Raw genomic sequence first — 17,726 nt, forward strand, 5'->3', positions numbered from 1 at the left:
TGATATTTTACAGAAACTTTTGAGTGCTGAGGAGAGGATAGTGATGGGCCAGTGAAGGGCATTAATAAGCTTAGATGTTATCCCCCGTCAGTCTGCTCACACAGCTCCCGAGTGGACATCTTAGATCCTCTGAGAAAACCAGACTGTCCCTCAGGTGTGTCTCTGTGTCATGCCGACTTATCAAGGAGATTACTTGTAACCTTTGCTAAATCATGCTGGAATCATTTTGGTATTTAATGAATTAGACCTCAAATTATCACATCAGCTAAATCACACTGAGCTGATATTTATAAGTAATTTTTTAGCGATTTCCTGTTTTGTGCAAAATGTAAAGATCATTCTGTGAAAAAATATAACCTTGATATATTTAATATTGACTGAGTAAGGTCATCTCAAAGATCAAATCAATGACTGATATCAAACGTTACTGCTCCTATAATCTCAAAATTACATTGATACTTTAGCCTGGATTTCACGTGTCCAAGTGAAGGTGTGAAGTGTGTTAAACTTTTTAATAAGTAAACTACTGCACCTATTAAAGGCACTAATTAACCACATTGTGTGCTCGCACATCGTGAACGATTCAAAGACACTCACTTAAAATTATAGAGCGTGGTGCGGACAGTCTCCTGGTTTTGTTGTCTTTTTCATTGATGTACCAGATCTCTCATTTTCCTTTCATTGATATTCCCGCCGGCCTCAATGACAAACACAAGCCATCCATCAACCGTCTAAATGGCAAAATTGACAGCCCTCAAGGGCTCCGAATGCCTGTTCTGCTGACACAAGATTATCACATTTATCCTTTTTTATTTAATCCTTATCCAATATGACGCTTTTTCATATCCAGCACTGTAATGGCGATTGGATTCTTGTTTCCGACACTGTCATTTCCTAAATGCGGATCAGGCTTCTGCAGGTTATAATCAACGTGATGAGCGCATAGGGAGACTTTCTCATCCTCTTGTGCTTCTTATTGCGTAATTTACGCACCGACTATCACCCCAAGATATTTAAACTATCAATCCATAACAACCTGAGATCAGGGGCCGCAGTCTTGACAAGGGAGGTGCATGTCAGGTGATGGTGTCCGTCTTTTAATTTCAGGCCGTTTCGCTGCATCTGCGAGACTGTAATTAGTGAAATTAAATGGGGGAGTTGCCAAGCGAATAAGTGGGGACAAAAATGTGACTCTGGGATTGTTTTACAGCTTGTGTGTGTGTGTGTGTTTGCTGGGAAACCAGGGCTTTAAAGTCATTACGAGCCTTAGCTGTAAATTAACAAGTACTGTATCTGTTCATTTAAATATGTTATTGCAATAAATTTAATCACATGGTTTGACACAGGGACATTTCCCTATTTTGTTTCTCATTTCAGAAGCCGTTTTACTCAGATATACATCATGACGGGGAATATAAGACAATCACTACTTCCGTCTCATTGTTACTTTAAATGATTTTCTTTTTTGTCTAACATTAAGAAATATTGCTAGCTGTAATGGTTGTTTTTGCGAGGGAGATATTTATCTAGAAATCCATAATTGTAATTGCTTAATAAATAATTACAAAAGTACTGTGGGAAAAATAAAGCTTTGGGGAGAACAGCTAAATGGCACATTGTGGCATAATATGTTGTACAATATGACAGTTCTCTGTGAAAGATTATAATGAGTTTTTGTTTGGTGAAAAGGAAAGAAATATGGTTGCTGGGACTAAATAAAGAGAGCTGGAAATGCACCAGTATGGATTGTCTGGCCTAATCCTGCTAACGGATAATGAACAGCTGACTGTGGCTGATACTCCATAATTTCACTTGTTGTAATTTTACTCTGTCAAATTGAGCATCTTGCTATTATTTTATAGATTACCCAGTTGCGACAAAACAGAAAAAAAAGTAAATTTTATGCATAAAGGCAATCTGAGCAGGTTTTTGCTCAAAGGGTGTTTTTTTTGCTCAGTTTAATCATTTATGAATGTCATTTACGAGATCATTAAAATTGAAAAGAACACATAAATAAACAACAGATAAATCATTTAAGGGTCAGATATATGGGATGGCTGCAGACCAGTGTGAATTTGTATGTAAAACAGCATAAAAACATCACATTTTAAAAAAGGCCCCTTTTGTTAGAGTAGTTTCTGCATGTCAGCACTGAATTTATAGTATACTGCAACCAACATGGCTGCCACCCAACCCTGGTGTGTAACAACACAATCAATGTGAGAAGGTATCAATTTTCTCTCTCCATCCCTCTGTCTCTTTACTTTCTTTCCTTTTTAACTAGTCCGTGGGTTACATTCAATTCCAGTTCTGTCTTGGTTTTGGTCAATTAAGGAAACAAAGCATAAATTGCATATTAAATAACACATCATTCAAATTAAATGTTGTGTCTGTGTGCACCCTTATCCGTTGAATCCTTAGTGTTGCTAAGAAATAGTGCACTATGTCACAGGTTCCCACGGGTCCTTGAAATCCTAAAAGTTTGTGAATCTGGGGAAAAAAATTCAAGGCCCTGGGAAGTTTTTGATAATATATACATACATAGATACAGGTCATTGAAAGTGCTTGAATCTATTTTATGCCATAAGTTTTCTGACAAAAAATCCATATTATTCCCTGTAGTTTAGGATAATATCATAAAAATGTTAGACTTTTTAAGCACACGTGCTAAACTGTTCACTTTAAATGCTTATATCCTCTGTATGCGAATGTTGATTCATACCAAAATGCTTTTTTGCTTAGTTGTGTTTGACAAATGAAAACGTCTCTGGTTATGTATGTAACTGTTGTTCCCTGAGAAGGGAACCAGACGCTGCGTCACCCTTGCCATACTTCCTACATCACTGTAACGCCGTCTTTGGCAATATTTCAGATAGCGATATACTTCCTGGCTCTCGCATCACCCTGTCTTTGTCGTTAAGCTTTACCATTGGTTGAATTTGATATACACATTTAGATGCACTTACCCTTGGAGGCGTCACCGCAGTGACGCAGCGCGAGTTCCCTCGAAAGGAACTGTTACAATGTATCTTTAAAAGTAACACAATGTAGCCTTGCTCTTACTTGAAATGTGTCCCCACATTAAGTCCTTGAATTTAAGGGTATTGGACCTGGAAGGTCCTTGAAAGGTCATTGAATTTGAAGTTAACTAAGGTGTGGGAACCCTGATGTCACTACATAAAGCAAATTTATGATATTGAACACGTTAATTACTTTGTACAAAAGAACAGACTTCCTGGCTTTCACAAAAGCGTAAACATGCACAACATTCTCAAATCATGCTGGAATATCCGAACTATTGTGTGTTGTACAGACATGTGAAATCCAAGCCAGCTCAAATCAACGTGTCAAGATGGCGTACTAAATACTAATACTAAATTCAACCTTCAGTACCTACATTCCTGTTTTCCACTGTGTACATCTTGACTTTATTTTGGCTTTATTCCAAATCCAGTGCTTAATGGAAAACCTTTTACATTTTAGAATTGCAGAGCAGTGCCTGTGGGAACCCTGGCGTTCCACCCAAAGGCATCCTCTATGGAACGCGATTCAACGTGGGTGACAAGATTCGCTACAGCTGCGTAACCGGCTACGTGCTGGACGGCCATCCCCAGCTTACCTGTGTGACCAATGCGGGCAATGCGGCCGTTTGGGACTTTCCAGTGCCCATCTGCAGAGGTAAGCACCAGGCAGACTGCTCTAAATATGATGTGCATGTGCGTTGTGGTTGGCTATTTTCCTGCATGGATCTCTTTGATGTGTTCCATCTGTTTGAGTGTCCTTGTGTCTGTTTGCTTGTTTTTATGTGCCTGAGCAGCGCGTGTGCGTGTTTGCAAGAGTTTGTGCATGCATGGGCGAATAAATGGAAGAAAGACTATAAAGGCTTGTAAGTATTGGCTTGTTTTGATTAGAAATGGCACAAACGAGAGTGACTCAGACAACCTTTAATTTCAAGACCTCTCAGAAGAGCATTCTACCTTTGTTGTTATCAGCTCTTTTATTTCTTTTATAACTTATAAGGCATAAGAGATTTTTGCACACTCATCTACATTAGTTACATACATACGGGTTTGACTCATACAATGGCGTGAACTTCTTGACCACGGTAACATTTCTCGATGCAGAGATAACTCATGACTCTGTTTTTGTTGGGAAGGCATCAAGATTTATTGTCCCACGTTCATACCAATTATAATGTGCATTAGCCATGACCGTTGTGAAATAAGAACTCCTCCGTAAACAGCCAGTGCTGGTTTTTGCTCCAGCGTGTTTAATAGAAAGGGGAAAGTGACAGCATCTGGATCATGCTTGCTTTGGTTGCAGACAAATTGCAGAGCCAACTGTGCTTGAATAGAAAACAGCCTAAGGAAGGGAAATGTGGTGCTTCAACCTGCCCCAAAATGCAGTGGGGTATGAAGGAGCAGACTGCAGTATTTACTGCACTTAGACATCATCTAGTACTTTCTTTAAAGATTATATAAAAGTTTCTTCTTGATTATATAAAATGTATTAATGATTCAGTGTGGAATTTCTTTAAACTAAATTACCATCAGTACATTTCGTAATGCACGTTGAGCTTAGTATTTATTAGTGCATTTAGATTTTGAATATTCATGAAAATATTACGGTTCGTTTTTTTAATTTTCTGCTCAGCAAGTTACCTTGTCAAAAAATCTTTGTGGTAAATGTATCTGGCCTTTTCTACTTTAATGTGCAAAGTATATAGCAGTTCACCTTTTTCTACATAAAGCAGCCCTGGAATGATTTCGCAGCAATTTACGCTGACCATTAATTTTAGATTAAGGTAAAAAATCCATTTTCAATCTTAAGTCAGGGGACCTTTAGAAATACTGCTTCCACAAATGTCAATGTTATGCTAAAATTTTGTAATGTATGCACTTCGAAATACAGTAGTGGAGACATAAAAGCTCTCAAGATTTTTGGTTTCTCTGCAGTGCTTTCGTACTTTTAATTGAATTGGGTGCCTCAAATTTTTTCACACAAAAAGTTTATTATTATTATTACCATCATCATCATTGTTTAACACACCTACAGTATATTTGTAATTCATACATTATAGTTTCATACTGTAGATAAAATGTACAGTAGGCCATTGTTACAGACACTGTACAATTCTAATGATCAAATTAACAGTAACTTACTGGCAACATTTTCCAGTAGTTGCTGTAATTCACACCACAGTAAAATTACTGTGAAAACAACAAAAATTATGGTAACACTTTACTTGAAGGGGTGTTCATAAGACTGACATGGCACCTTCATAATCATGACATGACACGTGTCATGAACACAAAGAGATTTTATGCACTTTTATGACAACTGTCATTAAAGGTGCAGTGTGTAATTTTTAGAAGGATCTCTTGACATAAATGCAAAATATTATACAAAACTATATGATCAGGGGTGTATAAAGACCTTTCGTAATGAACCGTTATGTTTTTATTACCTTAGAATGAGATGTTTATATCTACATACACCGAGGGTCCCCTTACATGGAAGTTGCCATTTTGTGCCGCCATGTTTCTACAGAAGCCCTTTTTTCCAATGATGACATGTTTGTCCGGTGGCGGCTAACATAGCTTCTCTATGCGTTTCAAAAGCGAGGGATGAGAGTGGACTGAGCCGTTGGTTGCAATGAGCAACCTCACCACTAGATGCCGCAAAAATTTACACACTGCACCTTTAAGTGTCATTTGTTCAATTATGTCATTTTTAATGCAAAGATGACATTGTTTGAATTGTCTTTATTATGACAACATAAACCAATAGGTTTTATCATAACTTGTCATAAATCTGTCAGAAACATGACATAGCAGAATAATTAACAAACTTAAGAAACTACCCATCTCTATGGTTTAACATTACATTAAACTGTCATTTACGTGTCATTAAGTATAAATACTCTGTCAATTAATTTTAAATATCTTAACAAAATGCAACAGACATGTCAAAAGATAATACTTAACTTTATGTATGTGCACAATACACAAAAAACTGACAACTAACAGAATTAGTTCTTCCTCACACAGAGGGTTCAGAAATTTTCTGACATTGAATCAATTGATTTTAATGTAATTAACTTTGCAGCTACAGTATATGGACCCAACACTGCATGGCTTAACCCATTATTGTACTGTTTTCATTTAATTTTAGGTGAATCAGTCTCCAAGTGCAATAAAATATAATTTTAAAATACAAAAATATAATACAAAAAGTTATTAAAAAAATATATTGGACAATAATATTATTGAACACATGGATGGATTTCTGGTGTTGTTATAAAACTATTTGTAAAACTATCTGTATTTGTAAGAGTATCAACACTTAATGACATTTTAATGATAAATTATATTTGTACCACTGTAGTTGAGGTCAAGAAAAATATTCATGACGCTGTTATAAAACTATATGACAGAGTATTAACACTTAATGACATTTTAATGACAAATTCCATTTGTATCACTTTACAAGTTATGATGTATTGGTTAATGTCAAGTTGCCATAACAAAGACATCTCAAACAATGTCATCTTTGCATTAAAAATGACATCATTGAACGAATGACATTTAATGACAGTTTTCATAAACGTGCCCTTCAAGTAAAGTTTTACCAAAATTATTTACAGTGGATAATCATTATTCACTTCCAGTCTTGTCAAAAAGTGCTGCATAGTCAGCAGGTTTGTATTATGAAATTGACTGAAACAAATAACTGTTTCTGTCAGCTGTTTTAAACGTATTTCTGACGTGTTGTAATATTTTCACAAAATTGCTTGGCTGTCCATTACTCCACACCCTGGTGCCTTAGGCACAGTTGGTCAGTCTGTGGTGTCAAGGCGTGAAATAGGCATGATAACACTGCACTGCACAGGTAGCCGACCTGAAGCGACAACTCATAACCCAGGCATTACCACACAATGCTGCCAGCTCCCAATCCCATGATGCACCGCATCACAGTGCTGCTGGGCTTGTTATCCCAAAAATGATCTCATTAGAGAGGTGGGTAGCATCAGAGATTTGACATTTTCTGTTTTGAATTTAAATTGAGGAATTGCCTCAATAAAAAACAAATCCCTAAACCAATGAGTCTTTTCTAATGACCGAGAAACAAATCATTTTTTATCTGGGCATCTTCCAGTTAAGCTCTCTGCATGTTTTATTAACGTATTAAGTGTGCTCATTTGTTCCAGTAAAATTTGGCGGTCAGTGAATGAGTGTTTATCGGCCGGCACTCTGCAGAGGTCAAATATAACAAACTGGTAAATTCGAGTGAAATGGAGCGAGATGTCATGGGTGACATCAAATAGCCATAAACTGACATCATCTAGAGGAGTGGATGAATGCTGGATGTGCTCAAATGGCTTTAAATGAGCTAAAAAAAGTCAGCTTGCATGCCTTTACAGTAAACAAGTCTACAAAACACAGCATGAAAGCAGTGCTTTTAAAGGTCATTGGTGTAATGAGATGGAAAAAACACATAACATCAGTTTTTTTTCTTTTTTAGATACACCTCTGATAGTGGCACTATATTGCAAGTTAGCTAATTAACCGAATGAATCATGTTACTAACAAATACTTATTTTCCTTATTTCCACTTAGTGTAGAATAGCTTAAATTATCCTTTCTCTGATAAAATTCCTTAGGGAGCATTAAAAAGCCGATAATTTGATGCTGAAGCCACAAGCTTAATGGGTTGCTTTTGATGTGCTAGACTTTATTTTTGACAGGGTCTATTTTATTAAAGAGTTAAGATTCACTGTGGGCTGCAGCAATCCTGCCATCATTTCCTCTTCCTGTCTGGCTTTGACAACCATGGGGGGCACCTGCTTAAAGGACGTAAATCCCTGATCAATCCCACACCACTTTGAGCAGCCCTGCTAAAATTGGAGCTGACATCCGCACCCTTCTTAAATGCGATACACTGCACTTTTCATGCACTGATTTGATTGGTTTAGTGGATTTGTCTCTAACTGTGCGATTTAAGCCTATGAGGACCCTGTCATGTCTGACCAAATTTCGACAAACCTAGAAAGGCTTGTTTTTTGGGTGACCCAACATTGATGAGTCCGGAATCTGATGGCAGATGTGGTTCATAGTTGTGAAGCATTCTCAAGTTTCTTGAATGATAATGAAAGGAAATGCAGACACAGGCTGTCGCTGGGAAAAGGGGATTTGGCTCTCGGAGTCCTGGTGTGATGGAACTCTGTTTAATCTGTTGCAGCTTTTTTGCAGAGTGGGCACAGCCGTTGAAAGGTTTTCTTGTCCCTCTTCAACCCACTTTCATATGCTAATGATATCTGAATGTACAGCTGTGACTTTTCGTGATTCATTTATTTCTGTTGTCTTTATCTTAAATGTAATTTAATTAATAAACTGCTACTGCAGTGTTCTTCAAACCTGGTCCTCGAGGACCCCCTTCCAGAATGTTTTAGATGTCTACTTAATTAACACACCTGATTTAACTCATTAGCTTGTTAGGGAGGCATTCTGGAAGGAGGCGGATGAGTTGGTTTAGGTGTTTTAAATGAGGAGACATCTAAAACTTGCTGGAAGGGGGTCCTCGAGGACCAGGGTTGAAGAACACTGTGCTACTGTATTGTTAAAGGCCACGTAACGCACACTGTATCTGCTTATCTCATGTTAATCCTGAGTACCTATAGAGTAGCATTATGTCCTTCATATATAAAAAGAGTATTTGATCAGATTTATAAAAGATAGATCAGCTGTAGCGATTCTTTTTGAATAAACCCCAACTCCTGAAGGCGGTACCGCGTGTGGAGCGAGTCACGAGCAAGCAACACACAAAACATTATCCCACTGTCTTTGGATAACTTATGATTCACTACATGTTCATGTCGTTTACATTATTATTCACTTACCAACAAAATTGCCAACAAAACACTGACATTTGATGCTGTTTTCCTTACCGCCTATGACTCATGACCCAGTTGGGGCTGCCTAGTTTTTTGCACATTTTACTTTCACTTTTGAATTACGCAACTGTTTAAATGCAGTGCTTGCGTACGATGTGTTAAATCGCGTATGAATTTGCGTGCAATGCGAGTGCAACAGCTGGTTTACTTAAGTGCTTGAGTCAATGTGCGCAGGTAATTCTCAAAGAACCCGCCAGTCCCAAGCAGAGCAACCGGCTATCTCCATAAAGTGCTGCTTGAATGATGGGTTTATTATTTTTCTTGATGAAAAACACAACAACAAAACGATCTCGCTTATATTAAACATTATATATGTATATTATAACAAAAACGAGTAAGCATGCGGCTTCTGCCTTCGTCTGGTCAGTCAGCTCGCCTCGCAAACTCTGACAGAAATAAATGAAATCTGACACCTGCTGCTCTGTGACCTGACGCGCATTCATCTCCGCTGAATTCAGGCAGCAGACACATTCAGTTCTTAGTGTGTATGCTCTCTAACGAAGCTAAATGATTTAATTACAAGAAAATATCAAAACTATGGTGAAAGACGGTGTCGCGGTGGGCAAGTGATTTAACCGGTGAGAGGCTGAAGCACCGGTTATCACCGTTTCACCGACTATCGCGGCAAGCCTATGGTGGGAATGAGTTAACTTATGTGACATCATTGCTATTATTGTATTTTATTAAAATTTTTAAACATGCACTTTCCAAATATCTTTTTAACATTGCTTATTAGCAATTGCATTTTTTTTTACCACATTTTGTTCTTGTAGTTTAATTTATAGAGCATTATGTTAGCAATAATCATGGGCTCCATCCCCAGGGAACACACATACACTGTCAGAAAAAAAATGTCAAAATATGTACCCTACTGTATTAGTATCCTTTAAAAAGGGTACCATTAGGTATACATTTGCTAACAATATGTACATCTGAGGTAATAATATGAAGTCTTATGACAATCCAAAGCTGTACTTTTTAAAAGATCCCCAGTGATAGCTGGGGTAGGCCTACATATCTTGATCAATGAAATGTTTTCTCTACCTTGAAATGCACTTTAAATTGCTTTGGATGAAAGCATAAACGCATAAATGTAAATGTACTTGTCACGAAGACCTGTGACAAATGACTTTTATTATGAAAGGACTTTTATTTTGATTTGGACTCGCTACATCAACTCTCATACCTTTTACATTCATCTCTGCCTTGCGCAAATATACATCAGTTAACACAGAAATGTTTGTAGTTCCACCTGTGTGTGTGTGTTGTTTTGAGGCTGATTTGTCCATATCTCTGACTTGTTTATTTGGTTAAATGTCTAAAAGTTAAATGTTTTGTTAATTTGTTTGTGCAACAACAGACAACAAACGTACAACAAGTGTTCATGTTAAACGTTTATTTTTGTTAAATGCATCCATTTACATATTCAAACAGATATACTTACGTATTGGTTCATCACCCCATTCCAAACAGTCAAACTGAATTGCATTCTTTTCTGCCATTTTGTATATCCCGTTCCCGCCACTAGACGGCGCAGTTCAACTGATTAGTTGAACTGGGAGTTTTGGCCTCAGTTGACCATGAAAATTGAGGGAATTTATATATGTAATATTGTTTTACATTATTTGTCCCTACTTTAATGTTTATGTAATTTGTTTATTATGGAAGTTTAATTTGTTTTTGCATTTGCAATGTATTTGTTTGAATTTGTTAATTTTCTATGTTACCTTTTCTTTTATTTTTGGTTTAGTCCTATTAAGTGGCTTAGCCTATTTAAAGGCTTCATGCTGCATTGTTCAGGGCTCGTTGAGTGAGTCAGTATACCTGAAACAGTGTACAGTGGATTGGACTAATTTATTGGTGTAGCCTTTCACTTGTAAATATTTTACACAGTTTGTTGTAAATACATTTTTGTATTATTTTTTCTACTGTAAATAAGGACTTGTAAATATCACCAGCACTTTATTGGAAACTGCCTCTACATTGCACAATGTAAATAAACACCTTACCGTCACCCAGTTACCAGCCTCCATCCCTTTGGTACATCCAGGTCAGTGTTGCTAAACTGTTTAGGCAGCTTTGGACCCTCACTCAGTTTTAGTGCATTGACCAAGCTAACATTTGGTGTCAGAAGTTTTTTTTGTACCACTGAGGTGACGTGATTTTTTTTTTACATCCAGTCATGCCTCCCAAAACGAGGAAGCAACCTGATGAAACCACTGTGCCAGATGTGGAACAGGGTGCAATGGAGGACAGTTCTCAACAAGGAGCGCATTCAATGACTGTTCCTATTGCTGGAGCTGATGCTGCTATCACAACGCTGGCTGAAATGTTCAAGTCCTTTATGGAATTTCAAAGAGAACGTGATGATCGTTATGAGAGAGAAGCAGTGAGACGAGAACAACATTTTAAAGTGCTTAATCACCATGTATCCCAAATGCAGCTGGATATGGAGCAGATCCGCCTTGGGGCTGGGCCAGATAAGCCAAAGCCTAGAGTGGTAGACCGGGATCCTCATCTAGCAAGACTTGAAGACACGGATGACATTGAGCACTATTTATTAACATTTGAAAGACTGGCAGAGGTGTACCAATGGCCTAAAGAAGACTGGGCTATACATCTGATACCGCTGCTTACTGGTAAGGCCAGATCTGCATTTGTTGCAATGGATCCTGTGCACACACAAAGTTATGATGCTTTGAAGATTGCAATACTTAAGAAATATGAGATCAATGCAGAGACTTACAGACAGAGATTTCGTAACCTGAATACTCATCCTGATGAATCACCTCAAGAACTTTACACCCGATTGAAAGACTTGTTTTGCAAGTGGGTTAACTTCTCTACCAGTTCTAAGGAAGGTATTATGGAGACCCTTGTGCTGGAGCAGTACCTACGAGTCTTGTATCCAGAGGTGAGGACATGGGTAAAGGAGCGTGGTCCAGCTACTGCTGAAGAAGCTGCTGGCCTTGTGGAGTCATATATCTCTGCCCATAAAAGAGCAGGCAGTTTCCGCTATGCAGGCATCCTGTCTTCGACCAGAGGTAAGTCTGAAGGGTCTATGGGGTGTTCAAACTCTCAAGCTAAAATCTTTAAGGTTACACATGCTAAACCCAATACTTCAGATACAACTTTGCAGAGTGTAGCTAAGGAAGATGTTGTGTGTTTTCATTGTGGTCAGCCAGGCCATACTAGACCTCTCTGCCCCCTGAAAAAACCCAAAACAGCAAGTCTTTGTTATGTTCCCCATCCAATTCAGTCATCCCTCTTAAAATGCAACTCACAACCCGTTATATCTGTCTTGTTAAATGGTAAACCAGTTTTGGCTCTGGTGGACACTGGTTGTACATATACGCTAGTTCAGAGCAAGTTTGTACCTAGACAAGACTGGAACGATCGTGAAACAGTTACTGTTTGTTGTGTACATGGTCATAACACTCCCTTGCCCACAGCTGAGGTGTATATTGAAGTGTTAAGCCAATCATATCTTATGAAGGTTGGAATTGCTGAAACTCTCCCTTATCCCATCCTGCTAGGCACAGACATGCCAGTTTTGCCTGAGTTAGTGCAGGATACAGCTTGGTGTGGAGTAGTTACACGAGCTCAAGCAAAGCAGATAACACAGACAACACTTGACTTAGAACCTCATGATGCGTTGCAAACCTTGCCTTTTAACACTGCTGATATTGACTGTGAATCAGGGCCAACAACGGATGACAGGTTGCAACAGCGTAGAGAGTGGGTAGAGGAACTGCTTGATACTCCAGAGTTTGCTGTTCAGGATGTTGAGGAACCAGAGTTATCTGAAGCAGATATGGTGATTCCAAATGATTTAGCCAGACTCCAGAGAGAAGATCCAACCCTAGCTGTATGTTTTAACCAGGTTAAAACGAATGATGGCGCTAATGTTGTTTCTGATGAGCCTTTCCTGTTACAACATGAACTTCTGTATAAGCAGACTAAGCAGGGAGATCTTCAGTTGGTGTTACCTAAAGCACGAAGAGCAGAGGTGCTAGAATTAGGTCATTCCATTCCTTGGTCAGGTCATTTAGGATTCACCAAGACATGCTTAAGAATCTCTAGAAGATTTTATTGGCCCAGAATGTACACAGACATTAAAGAATATTGCCAGACATGCCCTGAATGCCAGCTCACTACTGGCCGTGTCCCTGCATATGCACCCCTCATTCCTTTACCTGTAGTGGAGGTTCCCTTTGAGAGAATAGGGGTAGATGTTGTTGGTCCAGTTCAAAGGAGTCAGGCAGGAAACCGGTTCATTCTGGTAATTTCAGATTATGCCACAAGATACCCTGAAGCATTCCCTTTAAGAGATGTCACTGCTAAACAGATAGCTTCTGCTTTGTTAAAATTCTTCTCTCAAGTAGGCATACCAAAAGAAGTTCTAACAGACCAAGGTACCAACTTTATGAGTCACACCCTTTACCAAGTTTACCAACTGTTAGGTATTAAGAGAGTAAGAACAACCCCATATCACCCTCAGACTGATGGTCTTGTTGAACGTTTCAACCAAACTCTAAAGACTATGTTAAAGAAGTTTGTTTCAGAATCCGGGAAAGACTGGGACAAATGGCTGCCTTACATCCTGTTTGCCTACCGAGAAGTTCCCCAGGCTTCAACAGGGTTCTCTCCGTTTGAGTTACTGTATGCTCACCAAGTTAGAGGTCCCCTAGATGTCCTGAAAGAGAGCTGGGAAACAACTGCTGTGTCAAAGAAGAAAAACATCCTTACCTATGTGATTAAAATGAGGGAGAAACTTCAACAGGCCAGTGTCCTTGCCAGAGAAAACCTGATACAGTCTCAAGAACAACAGAAACTCTGGTATGATAAAGCAGCAAGATCACGGAGCTTCGAGCCAGGTGAAGAAGTCCTGTTACTGCTCCCAACATCTGAGAATAAACTGTTGGCAAAGTGGCAAGGCCCATACCAGGTACAAAGAAGGGTAGGTCCAGTTACATATGAGATCAAAATTCCTTCACGAGCTCAACCTTTGCAAGTGTTTCATGTCAACATGTTAAAGAAATGGCATCCACGTCAACCTCCAGTGCAACCAGAAGAACATGCTGATGTTGCTATGTTGGTAAGAGCTGTGCAGGGAGAAGAGGAAGTGGATGAGCAATACTTACCCACATGTCTTAATGACAAGAAGTTGGACTTGGAACATCTAGCTGAGGAACAGAGACATCAGCTGCTGAGATGTATACCTGATCAGCTCTTCATGGATACTCCTGGACGGACAGAACTGGTGAGCCATTCCATTGTCCTTAAAGACTCCAAACCTATCCGTCAGCAGATGTACCGTGTTCCAGAGAAACTTCTGCCTGAAATGAAAGCGGAGTTACAAATGATGCAACAATTTGGTATTATTGAGCCATCTTCAAGCGAATGGAGCAGTCCCATAGTGTTGGTGCCAAAGAAAGATGGTACTCTACGGTTCTGCTTGGATTTCAGAAAGTTGAACAGCATTAGTAAGTTTGACCCCTACCCAATGCCACGAGTGGATGAACTAGTGGAGAGACTAGGAAAGGCGAAGTACCTGAGCACATTAGATCTTTGCAAAGGATACTGGCAGGTACCCTTGAAACCAGAATGTAAGGAGTTCACTGCCTTCAGAACACCCTTTGGCCACTTCCATTTCTGCGTTCTGCCATTTGGCCTTCATGGGGCCCCCGCTACGTTCCAAAGAATGATGGATCAACTTCTACATGGTACAGAGGATTATGCTGCAGCTTATCTGGATGACATCATAATCTTCAGCCATAGCTGGGAGGAGCATCAAAAGCATCTCAAAGACGTTTTGACACGTATCAAGACTGCAGGTTTAACCATCCGCCCTGATAAATGTGCCCTTGCCAAATCAGAAACCCAATACCTTGGATTTGTGCTGGGTCACGGTGTGATCCGGCCTCAGGTGGGGAAGGTGGAGGCCGTTAAAGGAGCAAAGCAGCCTGTGACAAAGAAACAGGTTAGATCTTTTCTTGGACTTGTTGGTTGGTACAGGAAGTTTATTCCAAACTTTTCAGCCAGGGCAATTGCCTTGACTAACTTAACTAAAAAGAACCAGCCTAACAAGGTAATATGGACTGAGGAATGTGAAAAAGCCTTTAAAGACTTGAAAGATGCACTGTGCCAAGAGCCAGTACTCCTGAGTCCTGATTATGACAAACTATTTACAGTGCAGACTGATGCCTCACAACAGGGCATTGGTGCTGTGCTCCTTCAAGAGGAACAAGGTCAACTCAAGCCAGTTGTTTACATCAGTAGAAAACTCCTGCCCCGAGAGGTCAATTATTCTACGGTTGAAAAGGAGTGCCTTGCTGTTAAGTGGGCCTTGGACTCTTTGAGGTACTATTTGCTTGGACGAAAATTTCGTTTAGAGACTGACCACAGAGCATTGGCCTGGTTAGGCCGTATGAGAGACTCTAATGCTCGCATAACAAGGTGGTATCTGGCCATGCAGCCATTTGATTTTGAAGTCTTGTACCGATCAGGTTCACAGAATTGCACTGCAGACTTTCTCTCAAGGACACCGCAGGCGGTGTCTGGAGAGGGAGGGGGAAATGTCACGAAGACCTGTGACAAATGACTTTTATTATGAAAGGACTTTTATTTTGATTTGGACTCGCTACATCAACTCTCATACCTTTTACATTCATCTCTGCCTTGCGCAAATATACATCAGTTAACACAGAAATGTTTGTAGTTCCACCTGTGTGTGTGTGTTGTTTTGAGGCTGATTTGTCCATATCTCTGACTTGTTTATTTGGTTAAATGTCTAAAAGTTAAATGTTTTGTTAATTTGTTTGTGCAACAACAGACAACAAACGTACAACAAGTGTTCATGTTAAACGTTTATTTTTGTTAAATGCATCCATTTACATATTCAAACAGATATACTTACGTATTGGTTCATCACCCCATTCCAAACAGTCAAACTGAATTGCATTCTTTTCTGCCATTTTGTATATCCCGTTCCCGCCACTAGACGGCGCAGTTCAACTGATTAGTTGAACTGGGAGTTTTGGCCACAGTTGACCATGAAAATTGAGGGAATTTATATATGTAATATTGTTTTACATTATTTGTCCCTACTTTAATGTTTATGTAATTTGTTTATTATGGAAGTTTAATTTGTTTTTGCATTTGCAATGTATTTGTTTGAATTTGTTAATTTTCTATGTTACCTTTTCTTTTATTTTTGGTTTAGTCCTATTAAGTGGCTTAGCCTATTTAAAGGCTTCATGCTGCATTGTTCAGGGCTCGTTGAGTGAGTCAGTATACCTGAAACAGTGTACAGTGGATTGGACTAATTTATTGGTGTAGCCTTTCACTTGTAAATATTTTACACAGTTTGTTGTAAATACATTTTTGTATTATTTTTTCTACTGTAAATAAGGACTTGTAAATATCACCAGCACTTTATTGGAAACTGCCTCTACATTGCACAATGTAAATAAACACCTTACCGTCACCCAGTTACCAGCCTCCATCCCTTTGGTACATCCAGGTCAGTGTTGCTAAACTGTTTAGGCAGCTTTGGACCCTCACTCAGTTTTAGTGCATTGACCAAGCTAACAGTACTTTTATTGGTGTTCACTTTAGAAAAAAACTCAGTTGTATAAAATGTCATTTTTGGGTCTTTCAAAGAAGATTCTTATTTGTGAATTTACTAAGGCTTCTCTTGCTTGCTTTTAAGCTGAAGAAACATACTAACGGCTTAACATGGATAACCAGTTTTCTGAATATGCTTTCAGGGCCGAAAAGATAAAGGTCTTTTATTTTTGGGCTTGGAGCACAAACCTTGTGATCTTGAGTACTCTCTTTCTTATCTGTTTTTGTAGGAGGGCGGTTCAAACATGCAGTTCAATGATTATACTGATTATTACTGTCTATTTTACCTAGAGATGATAAGTTCTGAGTGTCTTCTCTGACGCAGGTGTGTGAGTCACATCAGCCTTTAGAAATTGAACAGTGGCCTCAAACAGTTAGCTCATCTAACCGCATTAGCTGATGATAGCAGTCTGATCAATTTTAAGACCAACAATCCAGCACTGGCACATTTTAATACTACTTCAAACAATGTGGTTAAAGGTATTTGCTGAATTCACACAGCATTCGAGGTGTTGTGGCACAGTTTTGATTTTGCTGAGGTTGACCATCACCTGAAAAGTTGGGATGCCACAGGCAATATTCAGATTCTATCTGTATTATTTTAACTTTTAAGTGTACACTAGATAGCCATAATGATGTTAATTTATGCCATGGCTTTTAAAGCAACACTATGTAGTTTCCATGTAAAAAAGACTTACAGCTCCCCCATGTGGTTGAAAAGCGCAACAGTGCCTGGTATCAGACACTCTTCTGCAGGCAGGGGGAGGGGCGGGGCTGTGTGCTCTACCCTCCACCGCCACTTTCAGAGTGTGCTTGTAGCAGCTAGGAGGTTGCTCAGGTTGCAGCAACAGTACAATTTGTACAGTTTAAAGTTGTTCTATCACTGAAATAATTTTAGAGACATTTTTAAAGGTACAAAAACTACATAGTGTTGCTTTAAAGTTCTCACCACAGTCTGTTGGGCAGTTTCTAATTCCTTGAAATCAGTGTCGGCATGTAGGTGTCATTTAACTGATGGACTGTCGTTATTTATCACATGAGTATAGAGGACATCATGGAGAACCATCTGAACTAATTATGCAGTGCAGCAATATCCATATTGGATAATCTCAGATGGGAGCGCTGCCAGCACAATGAGGTTCAT

At 39.0% G+C, this 17,726-nt stretch overlaps 1 protein-coding gene across 5 annotated transcripts in view; it reads left to right on the top strand.

Annotated features, from left to right (window-relative positions):
- csmd3b (CUB and Sushi multiple domains 3b) overlaps positions 1-17,726 on the top strand; it is a 502,030-nt gene that overhangs the window by 151,011 nt on the left and 333,293 nt on the right. For all 5 annotated transcript variants that reach the window (XM_065290793.1, XM_065290794.1, XM_065290799.1 and 2 more), the window contains exon 4: positions 3,484-3,678. In XM_065290793.1, coding sequence (XP_065146865.1) covers positions 3,484-3,678 — 195 coding nt within the window. The remainder of the gene's footprint in view (positions 1-3,483; positions 3,679-17,726) is intronic.

This window comes from Paramisgurnus dabryanus, chromosome 19 (genome assembly GCF_030506205.2).
Source record: "Paramisgurnus dabryanus chromosome 19, PD_genome_1.1, whole genome shotgun sequence".
NCBI classification, from domain to species: Eukaryota; Metazoa; Chordata; class Actinopteri; order Cypriniformes; family Cobitidae; genus Paramisgurnus; species Paramisgurnus dabryanus.